This window comes from Setaria viridis, chromosome 1 (genome assembly GCF_005286985.2).
Source record: "Setaria viridis chromosome 1, Setaria_viridis_v4.0, whole genome shotgun sequence".
NCBI classification, from domain to species: domain Eukaryota; kingdom Viridiplantae; phylum Streptophyta; class Magnoliopsida; order Poales; family Poaceae; genus Setaria; species Setaria viridis.
In genome coordinates, this window is record NC_048263.2 from 21,313,579 (window position 1) to 21,326,350 (window position 12,772).

General features: G+C 46.0%; 1 protein-coding gene and 1 long non-coding RNA gene across 2 annotated transcripts; one reads left to right on the forward strand and one right to left on the reverse strand.

Moving 5' to 3' along the window:
- The first annotated feature begins 5,400 nt into the window (after window positions 1-5,400).
- Window positions 5,401-12,599, forward strand: LOC117854820 (transcription factor BHLH6). Its single transcript, XM_034737075.2, has 5 exons — window positions 5,401-5,620; window positions 5,702-5,930; window positions 6,022-6,315; window positions 6,555-6,725; window positions 12,188-12,599. The coding sequence occupies exons 1-5, from the start codon at window positions 5,553-5,555 to the stop codon at window positions 12,287-12,289; spliced, it is 864 nt and encodes a 287-aa protein (XP_034592966.2). The 5' UTR covers window positions 5,401-5,552; the 3' UTR covers window positions 12,290-12,599.
- On the reverse strand, window positions 7,914-10,735 carry LOC117850688 (uncharacterized). The gene is made up of 2 exons (XR_004639345.2): window positions 9,970-10,735; window positions 7,914-8,368 (listed from the first exon to the last, which is right to left on the reverse strand). It is a non-coding gene; the product is annotated as an uncharacterized lncRNA (long non-coding RNA).
- Window positions 12,600-12,772: the final 173 nt, after the last annotated feature.

Here is a 12,772-nt window from a genome sequence, read left to right on the forward strand (position 1 = left end):
TAACATTTATGATGTCAACTAACTATCATTAGATTCTTTATCAATTATATTTTCATAGTATATCTATTTGATGTCATAAATCTTTATATTTTTCTTTATAATTGTGGTCAAACTTGAGATGCTTTGACTCTCCAAGATTCTTGGAATGACTTACAATTTGGGACGGAGGGAGTAGCATTTATACATGACATGTGTTGAAGCTGAGTTTCTTCCCCTGGCCCTGTTAATTTATCCTCACAAAACAAGTGATATGGTGATTTAACCGTGAAATTGTGAAAATACCACGTTACCAATTTGGTCAATCATCAATGTCCATTGCCACACAGATACTCCTTCCGTCCCAAAACAAGTCAGCCTATAAATTTTAGAACAAATTAACAAGGTAAAATGACATCGTTTTCCCCTATTTATTAGCCATATTTGGTACTAATTGACTGCTACATACATATATGCACACTGCTACATACATATATGCACACATGACAAATTGAATATAATGACTTGTTTTTTTGATGAATTTTAAATCATAGAATGATTTTTTTTGACTGAGGAAGTACATAATATTCTCTCCGCATCTTATGCTGTTTTTTTTTTACAATGCTAGGCAAGCTGGTGTACCAAGGATCAGAAAATGATATGTAACACATGGTGGGCTGGAGAGCAGGCCGTCCGATTAGAGCAAAAGCATCAATGGACCAATTTTTTTCGTTCTTGATTGGCTAACAAGCCCATTTTCCTCTCACACAATCACACTTTTAGTCCGGCCCAAAAGGACGCCTCCTTCCACTATTTTATCGCACAACATCTCCGATCGCTTTTCGGCGCCGCAACATCTGCCTCCCCGTCCCCGTCCCGCCAATCCTATCTGGCTTCCGGAAGCCAGTTTGCTTATACGGCCTCCGGTGCTTTAAGAGTCGTACAACAATTATTAACCGTCCGATCTCCCCGCGCCGCCGGGCTTCGCCGCCGCCGCCCCTGCGCGCGGCTCGGCCGGCGCGCCTCGGCCCCGCCACCGCCCCTGGGCACCGCCGCCGCCCCTGGGCGCGGCTCGGGTGGCGCGTCGTTGGGCCTCTGCTACTCCCCCGCGCCAGCCGTCCTGCACCACCCTGGCCACCTCCGCAGTGCCGTCGCCCTGCCGGGCCGCCCCGCCAGAGGTGCTGGCCGCGCGCCGCGGCGGCTGGCCGCCCCGCCGGAGGTGCTGGACGCGCGCCGCGGTGGCTGGACGCGCGCCGTCGCCCCGCCGGAGTTGCGGACCGCGCGCCGTCGCCCCGCCGGAGTTGCGGACCGCGCGCCGTCGCCCCCGTTGGTGGTGCTGGTCCCGCGCCGCCGTCCCCTCGCCCAGGCGGCTAGCCGCGCACGCATGACGTACAAGGGCGCCGGAGTGGACATCGACGCCGGCGCCGAGCTTGTGCGCCGCATTCGCAAGATGACACCCGGGATTGGCGGCTTCGGTGGTCACTACATCTTAGGTAATGCATTGCGAATTTGCGATCGCCTTGTCTTTGCTAACTTCGATCTCGTCCTCTTTAATTTGTTTTTGCTGGAATTTCTGTGTCTTTTCCATGTTGGTAGAAAAAAAGTGGCCGTGTATGCTTGTGCCCTTTTTCAAGTTAGTAAAAAAAAACACTGGATTTTGTTCCTTTTGTAAGTAAGCAATTATCGTCTATGCTTGTGCTTAGATGGAAAATTGGTTGGGGGTGATAAAGGCCTTGTTGGTTAACTAAGTGTAAACAAATTTGTTGAGTATATAGCTGTTGAGAATGCGCAGTTGTGGAAAGCGACAAGTGTGGGAAGCGAGTTTTTCCTTCAGTCAGCTACGATATCCAGAGGTCCTTTGGTGTAGTAGAGTGGTACTTCCAATTTTATTATCCTTCATCGCGTAGGTCTTTCTGAAAATTTTGCTTCTGTGATGCTTTGGTGAGCAGGGGATAATTGCTATGTTGAGGTAACTGGTGGTGTAGGGACAAAACTGAAGCTTGCTTTTGAAACCAGTATTCATGATACAATTGGTGTTGACCTGGTATGTGCTCACTTTGCTATATGCCCTGTGTTTTCCTTATCCGCCACAGTGACTGAATGGTTTTAGATCTTTATGTCAGGTGGCTATGAGTGTCAATGACATTGTAACTTCAGGTGCAAGACCATTGTTCTTCCAAGATTACTATGGAGCAAGCTTGATGTTGACCTTGCAGAGAAGGCACTGACATTATTTTTTGCTTACTTAAACACAACAATTTTTCCCTGCTCATTTTTATTGTGCCGGTTTTCTGCGCATTGACATTTTGATTTTTCTCTCATAACTTCTCTATGCATATTGCAGGTTATCAAGGGGATTGTGGATAGGTGTCAACAATCAGACTGTGTTCACCTGGGAGGAGAGGTGAGATTCTCTGAAATTACCATGATTCAACAATTTAACCCAGTGGTGGTTATCCTAGCTTCCAAGTCACTAAAGCATATGGTTGGACCAAATATGTTCCACTGCAGTACTGAATACAGTTGCTGCATACTAATATCTTACTAGGATCGTGCCCGTGCGTTGCTACGGGCTAGAAAACATTTATATTGCAATTCATCGAGCATTCAATGCATCCAAGAACGTAGTTAAAGATCCCTCCAGTCTCAATACAAAACCAGCAATTACCACTTCAGTCTAAGCATATACATCAACCAATTACAAGTGATTGTCTGGCATTATAATCTTAGCACCCAAAACTCTTTAGTAGTAGCACTAATTTTCCAGCATGTTAAGCTATGCATACAGGAAATTTGCTAGCTACAGGTGCTAAAGTGGACTAAATAAATGATATCACGATCCTTTAAAGATTACTTGTTATCATTGTCTTTCCAAGACGTCAGGATACTGAAATTCATGCTAAGCACGTTTTTCATGTAAACACCGTACCAACTGACATGATATTGTATTGCTCTACAACTATGTCGTCGACATAAGCAAGGATGTTTCTGCGAAGCTGTGGGGCGAGCATGATGGCGGTCATTCTCAAAAATCTTTGGCCTAAATTCTTCAGCCCCTCTAGCATTCTTACGAAGCAGAAGGTTCCAAACGAGGTGACGAAGCCTATTTTTCCTTCGTCCTCCTTCTTTATTCTAATCTGATGATACCCTGAGAATAGATCCAAGAACGAAAGCATTTCGCTGTTAGCAGCATCGTCCATCACTTTATCTACCCTTTCCAGTGGGTAATCATCTTTGGGACAAGCCTTGTTTAGGTCCGTGAAATCTATACACATTCTCCATCTTCCATTCTTCTTTTTGATCGGAACAGTATTGGCAAGCCATTCTAGGTATAGTATGGGCCTAATCACATTAGCTTCGAGCAACTTGTCCACCTCCGCCTTCACTGCCTGTGCCTTTTCTTCGTACATCTTTCTCAATTTTTGTTTCTTCAGCTTCACGCCAAGCCTAATATCGAGGTTGTGTTCAATTATCTCTCTATCTACCCCCTGGAGATCACTTGCGGACCAGGCAAAGACATCCTTGTTCCTGTTTAATAACGTGATCAGTTTGAGCTCCTCCTTGTGATCGAGGTTAGCCCCGATGGTAACATGTTTGTCCACAATGTAATCGTCAAGAAGGACCCTTTTGGTTTCACCATCAGCACTTATCTTGATCTTCTCTTTGTCTATCTTGTGTTCAATGTAAGGCTTCGTTTTCTCTTGTGGTTCAGCTTCGCTCGGGTGGCCAGATGGTGGACATTCTTTTGGCCTGGTGTTGCACCTTTCTCTATATTTCTTGCTATTTGCTGGTCACCATAGACATTGATGACTCCCTTTGGGGCCGGAATCTTCATGCAGAGGAAGAGTTGCCTGATGGCTGCATCAAATTTGTTGATGAAACCCCACCCGAGGACGGAAAAATATGGGTAATACATTTCAACCACGTTGAACGTGATGTGCTCAGTTCTTGCGTTGTCTTGACTGCCGAAAGAGACTAGAAGTGATATCTTTCCCAGATTTTGATTGGCTTCCCTCCGAAGCTGAGGAGCGGAACTTTTGCTGGTTGGAGAAGGTGCGGGTCAATTTTCATCTCCCTGAATGTGTTAGCAAAGATAATGCCCGCGGAGCTGCCGTTGTCCACCAAGACTTTTTCTATCTTCCAGCCGGCAGTAATGGCATCAATCACTATCGCATCATTGTGCGAAGCTGTCTTCAATTTGAAATCTTCCTCTAAGAAAGTGATTGGCATATGTGCCCATTCCGGATTCGCTGAAGTGTCGTATGGTATGATGGTATTGACTTGTCTAAAATAATCTCTCCTTTGCCTTTTATTTTCAAATTCGAGGGCAAAACTGCCGGCGATTGGCATTATCATGCCGAAGGTTGGGAGTGCCTTGGGGCTGCCCTCGCGAGGTTCAGGGTGGGAGGATCTTTTGGAGATTGGCATTATCATTTCGAAGGTTGGGAGGGCTTTACGGTCATTATTTAGTGGATTTGGTTCAGCCTTCGGAATTTCATAAGGGAAATGTGGTGGTGGCGGTGGTATATCTTGGCGAGGTTGCATAGGCACGAAGCTGGCGTTTTGTGAGGTTATGGGATGTTGGGGTTGGAAAGAGGGTGAAGGTTGGCATGTTAGTGGTTGTTGATAAACTGCGAAGTTGGTTGGGCTTGGGTAATATGGTGGGTGTGGGTAAAAGGCAGTGTGGTGGATGGTTTTGGGTGCTTGGGCCGCTTTATTTTCCGCGGCTCACTTCGCATTGACTTCCAAGGTGACGGGGCACCAGTCTGTTGCGTGATTGATCTGCTTTCCATGGAATACACAATGAAATGGTCTTTGCAGCTTGACCTGGTTGTTTGGCCACCTCTGTTGCTGTTACCAGAGCGAAGGATTGCTACCATTGTAGTTGTGGTGTAAAGGTTGGTTGCCTTCGATTGCTAGTACCTGGACGACTACCGGATACAGCAGGCGACGACGATTAGCGTCGCAAGTGACGAAGAGGTAGACGAGCCGTGGTGAAGGAGTTGACAAAGAAAGAACTTGACGAAGCGGGAGGAAGCGATCGAGCAGTCGCGCAGAGCGCTTCCCAGCAGCGAGAGGAGGCAAGTGGCGTGGTGAGCGAGCGCGCGTGTGGAGCTCTCCTTCTCTCCCCACACACATAGCTTGAAGGAGTGGAGACAACTTCCATATTTAAGTTGGTCATCCCTCCCTTCCACTAGCAATGTGGGACTAAAGACTTGCACCACTCCACCTCTTGCCTATATGGGCCTTTGAGATTTATTTGGAATTCTGAAATTAGGCTAGGCCCATTATTTCAACACATATTAGGTACTAATATTCCTTACTCTTTTGTTAAATGTGAAGCCTGCCGGTCATCGGTGGATCTGATCGCTGCACCGGCAAAGTGAAGCCTGCCGGTCAGGCGGTCACGACGCAGATCCAACGGCTGGGTGGGATTCGCGTGGCGGGAGGACCCAGTGGCCCGCCACGCGGATATCCACAGCAACAGCCTGTAGCTGGCACGCACTCCCGTCCCCTCCCCTCATCCACTGGCTACAGCCCCTCTGCCGAGCAACAGCGCCAGCAACCCAAGAGCGATGGATCCGACGATGGGTGACAGCTTGGAGTGCCTCTGGGATTGCCTCGACGTTGAAGGGTTGCAGAGGTAACGCACGCAATCCCGCCGTGTTCATTTGTTGATTGTGCTGGATTATTCCTTCTCAAATTCGAGCGGGAGAGATTGCAGCTTGAACATCGGGGCCGACGGGGACAACGCGGTGGCCGGCGGCCAGCACCACGACGGCTACTCCAGCGCCCCGGACGCCGGCTCCAACTCCTCCGTGGCGGCGGCAGCAGCGGGGTCGGACGGCAGCAGGCCAGGCAACAACAACGTCATTGTCACGGAGCAGCGCCGCCGCCGGAGGCTCAACGACAGGCTCTACGCCCTCCGCAGCGTCGTTCCGAACATCACCAAGGTTCGTGATTGTTGTAGTACGTACGTGCCTTCATGAATCATCAAGACCTTGTTTGGGTGTTCTTCATCTGAATGAATGAATGTGCCCGCAGATGGATAAGGCGTCCATCATCAAGGACGCCATCGAGTACATCCTGCAGCTGCAGCAGCTCGAGCACCAGCTGCTCGCGGAGCTCGCCCTCCTCGAGGCCGCTGCCGCGACCGCGCACCACCACCCCCATCCGCTATTAATCGGCATGCCAATGCCATTCACCGGCGCCGCCACGGCCTTCGCCGCCATCGGGGGCGACGACGACTGCGCGGCCGTGTCGCCGACCAAGAAGATGAAACGGAACCCGTCCTTCTCGTCTCACGGCTCCTCCTCGCCGCCGGTCGACGCTCTAGAGGTACGTACGTAACCAATTAATCACGCGAGATTACGCGCGCCGTGCCGCGACGAGCTCAAGGAATGAACAGTATTAATGGTGAGTTGGTGACAAGCGACCGGCCGGGGTCCTGACTCCTGACACCGACGCCAGCTGCATGCCATCTTGGACGCTTTTTAGCTCTTCTGCCCTCGCGACACGCGCGCGGACGGCGACGGCCGCGGCTTGGACTGAACTGTCCGGTTTCCCCGAAATGGCAGGTGAGGGTGTCGGGCGCGGGGGATAAGGTGCTGGTGGTGAGCGTCGCGTGCCGGCACCGGAGGGACGCCGTCGCCAAGGTGTGCCGCGCGCTCGAGGGCCTCCGCCTCCGCGTCATCGCCGCCAACGTCACCGCCGCGTCGGGGACCGTGACGCACACCGCGCTCGTCCAGGTACGCTACTGTACAAACCGCCGCCTGTCTTCTTCCGTTCACACATCCTCTCTTATATCTCTACAGGTGTCCTTTTGCTGCTTTTGTCTTTAATTTCTTGGTCCATATATAACGTCACGAGAGGTGACGTCAGTACCCTTCCTGCGCTGCACACGAACTGCACGAACTGGTAACCAACCAAACAACCATGGACAAGGATGGACACGGCGAGTAGGACTTGTAGCTTTCATTACTTTGCCTTCTGCTCAAGTAAATAAAAACACATACTGCAAAATTCTTCATCATATCAAAGTGAGTCAAAGTCCTATGTTCTTTGGAAATTCACTGGTATCTTCTCCGGAGTATTCAACCTATTACGGCGTCATGGGTTCATACTGACGCCACACCACTTTGTAGTTTCTTTGGAATGTCGTGGCACGACGCTTTGAAAGTCTAGGCCCAATAATTGTTGTGCTGTCATTTCATAGAGTTTGTGTAGATCTACACTGATGTAACATCCAATTTGCAGCTAACTTGGAGCATTTGCGTTTAAAGTAGGGATCGCATGGCCTCATCGCGGACACAGTGTCGAGGAGTTAACTAGCACCTGATTTTTTATTTTTATTCTTTGCAAAACTAGCACCTGATAAATCTATTGCTAGTACTCTTAGGGCTCCTTTGGAAGCATAGGGTTGATTAGCCCAGGGAAGAAATACCTCTATAGGAATTTTTCTTGATTTTCAAATCCCTTCCAGGAGAGGATTTTTCTGTCCTCTCTCCCCCGTCACTGTTTGGAAGTTCGGCACAATCAACCATGTGCCACTGCCGGCTGCTGCTGTTGTGGCCGTCTGCTGTTGCTGTTCTACTGCTGTGGCCGGTTGATGCTACTGTTGTTGTTATGCTGCTCCTGCTGCTGCTGTGGCCAGTTGCTGCTGTGGCTATTGCTATTGCTGCATGCTGTGGCCAGCTGCTGCTGCTGCTGCTGTCCACCGCAGCCACATACACAGAGAAAAAAAAGAGAAACTATGCATAACTTGCCGAAACAATGAATACAAGTCGAACAATAGTCACTCGGGTTCGTAAGTTTTTTAACTTCATGCTGTGGCCAGCTGCTGCTGCTCTCCACCGCAGCCACATACACAGAGAAAAAAAAAAGAGAAACTATGCATAACTCGCTGAAACAATGAATACAAGTTGAACAATAGTCACTCGGGTTCGTAAGTTTTTTAACTTCACCAAAAATGAATAGACAAAACATCAACCGGCTCACAAGTTTTTTAACCGGCAAATAGACAGAACATCAACTGGCTTACAAGTTTTTCAATCAGCAAATAGACAGAACACCAGAAACGCGCTCCACGAATTTTTTAACTTCACCGTTGATGCAATACAAGTTTTTTAAGTAAACGAAGCCAAGGAACATACCACTCAAACAGCAGTACAGCACAAGCACGCTGCACTCATATACAATCTCACTAACCTCAAACATGAAGCTGCTAGTGGAGCGGCCAAAGATGGAGGCGGCAAACTGTAGCCAGAGCAGGATGGAGAGGCCAGAAGAGAGCAACCCACCAAGGTAGAGGTACTCCCTGCGCTTGGCCACGATGGCAGCGCAAGAGAAGCATGCGAAGGCAATGGCCCCAACAAATGCTGTCATCAGGATGCTGTCAAACACAACAGAAGCAACAGGTAAGCTACATCAGTTAACAAAGAAAACAATTAGTATGTTTATGATGGTGATTAACAACAGATCTAAGATTGAGGTTTTCGAGCAAATTCATGGCTCGGAGTACTCTGGTGTATAAATTTAATTCAGAATACAGCACAAGAAAATTCAGCTCATCATGCCAAGATAATTAAATAAAGCAGCAGCTCAGCCCTTCACCTAACAGAATCAGCAAAAAGGCCCAAGCCCAACGCATGACACCATCATACACAAATCAGAGTTCTAAGACACCTGAGCAGATTACATGTTGCTAGCTAAGGCATTTAAAGAGAGCATGCACAAATGCTAATGGTCCAAATGGAAGCCAAACAAACAGAAGTATGCAGTAGCACTTCCCCTAAATGGTCAGGACCAACATATCATCTGAAAACCATTCAATTCTTAAATTTATCTCTTGCAAACCATGTTATTCAATGCCAGGTCCCCCATCAAGTAATTCAAAAGCTCACAGGTTATGAAAAAGACATACTGCTGATGAAAACTAGGACAAGAAGAGCTTCAGATTACAGCTATCTTAGTCATACTAGCAGTCTTTTAGAAAATTGGAACCTAATTGCATGACTTTCTAATTGCATTAACTATTAAGATATGTCACCAATTTTCCAAAAGATTTATTTGCCAAACAGCTCTGCATGTGGCCAACCAACCAACAGGCTAACATGCTTCCTTGCCTAACACAATATCACCAGCTATACTCTGCCTATATCTGCCATCCATATCGAGGCACATAACTCAAGCCATTAATTTTAGTATTTTGGGAGCTAAAATGATTTCAAAAGAAGGAACTGGTGGTTCTTATTGAACTTTGCATTTTCTTCATTTTTAGAACTCTTCACTGCCTTCAAGGAAATATGACAAAAAAAAAAACATTCAGCGTAAATATAATGATGGTTTCTATTATGCATGCATGCATAGTATAATACTGTCTGGCAGATAGGATTTTCTCCACAAGTCAATGCAAGATAACATGGAGTGCGGATAGGAAATTATGCAACTAAAAAGGGAACAGAAAAGGAGGTTTAGCAACAATTTTCCTACAATACCAATTGTTACAAAACTAACCTACAGACATACAACAAAGCATGAAGCTTTAAACAAATGTAGCATCGAGACAACTCAAAGTACTCAATTTTAGAGGGAAGAGAGGACATGAAGTCGTCATAGATAAAGGTGTTATAACTCATGATGCAAGGATAAACAGAAAAAAAAGAGAGACTCATTCCAGTATTCTGCTAATGACTATAGATGCATGGTGGTTCCTAATTGCATGACTTCTACATCATGACTCCTTTCGAAGTGACCAATGTGAAAACTGTCAAATCTTTGATTGCAACAGGAGTGTAGGCTGAAGCTTAGTAGGCAACAAATTTCAAGTAGGCAATCATAGCAAGCCATGGCCTTATTGGTCGATCCACAAGTAAAGATTGCTTACATAGCACCACAACAAGGCAGGCAACCAGCAGCATACAGGCAAAGAAATCTATGCCCGGAACCGCGATTGGATCTGGGGAGGAAAAGAAGGAGAAAGGAAGGGCTTACCGTTGGGACGAGGCAAGGCGGGGAAGTCACGGAGCAGTGGATGGAGAGGCGGCGGGGAAGTCACCGGATCTTGGAGATCGAGCCGGCCGGGGATGGAGAGGCGGCGGCGGCGAGCCGCAGGGAGGCGGAGTGGCACGCAAGGAGGAGGAGCGGCGCGCAGGGAGGCGGAGGCGGCGTGTCGCTAGAGAGAGGACGGGGAGGATGTGCCCAACGTCCGCTGGTGGGAGAGCTCCACCTCGTGGAAAACGAGTGGGTCAGGTGGGGGAGCATGTTTGGGAGGGTTTCCAAAGGCCGGATCAATTTGGCCCGTGGCTGATTTTCCATGGGGGCTTTCGTCCCAGGGAAAACGCTGGGATCCCGAAGGGGATTTGCGTTCCCAAAGGGGCCCTTAGTGTTTTCGCTCCTCCTGCAGTGTAGGTTCACGTAAACAGGGCAGCTTTCAGGTGATGCATATCAACAGCCATAGGGTTAGCAGCTAGGGGATGAGAGCTGCCGGCGAGAACATGCACCACTATCGGGATTAGACACGAGGGTTGTGGGAGCGAACAGTGGCAATGGGAGAGATGGCAGTGAGATCTCCACTGACTATCCGGATCAAGGGTACATTGGCTGGTTTTGGGGTGGGCCGAGAGAGCCATCACAAGCAGCTGGTAGCATGGGGAGGGGGCGTGATGAAGTGGAGTGCCTCCACAAGGAAGGCTATGGAGCTGGATCTGGAAGAGGTCGCTTCAAAAAGGACCTTTTTCTGGGCACGTGGTAAATTGCAAAATAGCAAGACCCTAAGTATTTTCATATAAGTGGTATCCACACATATTCTTGGTACATCTTTTTAGAATCACACAAGTTGACTGAGTAGTGTTACAACAACCATTGAGGAAGGTTTTTTAGCACTACCCAGTTTAGTGCGTGATGGTATCGATGCTATTTTGTAGATTCAAATACACCTGTATTCATACATATCTAAGTTTAGTTATTGTGTTTGTGTAGCCACATCGTCCATGTGGCTCCAGTAAATGTTTATTTTTCTTACAGAGACAGACAACATTACAGTAGAAATATGTGTGTATCAGTGTATATATAGAGTGTCGTACCTCTTGGCCTTGTAGTGCCATTTGCCACAGTGAACTAATTAGTATCCGGTTCATCAATTAAACTGCATCTTATCATAGAAGGATTGTTTTTAACATTTACATGATCACATATCCAATTTAATCACATTTTAGTCGCAAATATGTGTTCAATTTTAAGGGACCATGAGAACTAAGCTACCCAGTGTGGGTGCTTGTATTTTCCTCCATTCATCTTAGGAGTAAATGATACTATGCTCTTTTTGTCCGTTGACTGGTTCATTCTCCCAAAGGTGCTTACATGGCTAGGGTGTATGTATACTTTTAAGTTTTTCCTATCTATTAGTAGGCAAATAGAATTTAACAGCCAAGAAAATAATAAGTATCTATTTTTTTTTAAAACAATGATGATTTGAAATCGAAAGATCCCAAGAAACATAGGAAAATAATTCCTTTGAAACTTCTTCAAAACATTCTACAATTAGACTTTAAATCAAGGAAAAGACTTGCACATACTTTACAAAGCATACTAAAAAAATGCTCAACATAGTTTTTGTCTAGACTTTTAAGTTTATTTCAAAGTTGATCACTTTTCTTGATATTTTAGTATTTTTCTTGACATTTTTTACTTGTGTCTTGGCTTGTCTCTTTGCTCTATAATTAAACAACTTAAATGGAAGTGCTAAGAAAATAAATGTTTCAATTGAGAAATGTCTCTCTGCTCTGATTAAGAAATGGAAAAACAATGAAGTGATTTTGTTAGTAGCAGAATGCAAATAAAAACATGTGTCTTGCATTTAGGGAAAACCACAAAATCATTTCTGAATATATACATTCTTAAATCATAACCACCCTAATTAAACACAAACTCAGCCCTCATTTGACCCGTTCCTGCAAATTTAAGGAAGCAATAAGGAACTAATTTCAGAAACTCGGTGAGATGTATACATAAATATTCCTTTTTAAAAAATAAAAAATGTTATTTGCAACCTTTTATAGAATGTATTAAGCTGAAATACAATTCACACGTCATCATTGATGTGATGATGTCCCTTTCTAAAAATATCTCCATGTTCTATATTGTATTTTTACTATATGGAAGAAGTTGGCTCTTGTGATACTTGTGCTAACCGAAGTAATTATCTCTCCAGAAAGAAGAGATACATCAAACTGAGATGAAGGAAATGGTTGAGACAGCAATCACCCAACTTGATGATGTTATTGGAAGTCCACTCAGCAGTATGAGTTACTAAGAGGTTTTTGGCAAGCCACGCTCGTCTTGTACTCCGTATTCTTGCTCCACGATTAATCATAAATAATCATGTTCATGGTAACAAGGATCCTGCCCACCATGATGTGGCTTTCAGATTTTTGGGTCATGGTATTCTAAGCTTTTCCACCCTATATTAACATTTGACCTCCATCACACGAATGCTGAAACTTCCAATAGTCTGCAACGAAGAAAATGTATCTTGTTGGGATTTTGAGTGAATGATCGATGCCTATGCCCAATTTTGGAACTTTGCTCTTTAATTAATTGCTTCCAAGTGATTATTTCTTGAATCTACTATGGATAATTGCCTTTTTTTAATTAAGGAAATAATATCCGGCCTTAACACTCACATGTGAATGATTATTGCAGCCAACTTGAATGATTGCTGAGTGTGTCATTAGTGGGGGCTTGAATTGCATGGACTAATAAATTAGTTTGGGAATTGGATATAGGAGGGGAATGG

Excerpts from the sequence above, each read along its gene's own strand:
- LOC117854820 (XM_034737075.2), top strand. The coding sequence starts at position 5,553 with ATGGATCCGACGATGGGTGACAGCTTGGAGTGCCTCTGGGATTGCCTC. Across the intron at positions 5,931-6,021 it reads TCGTTCCGAACATCACCAAG|ATGGATAAGGCGTCCATCAT; the intron begins GTTCGTGATTGT and ends ATGTGCCCGCAG. Across the intron at positions 6,726-12,187 it reads CGCACACCGCGCTCGTCCAG|AAAGAAGAGATACATCAAAC; the intron begins GTACGCTACTGT and ends TTATCTCTCCAG.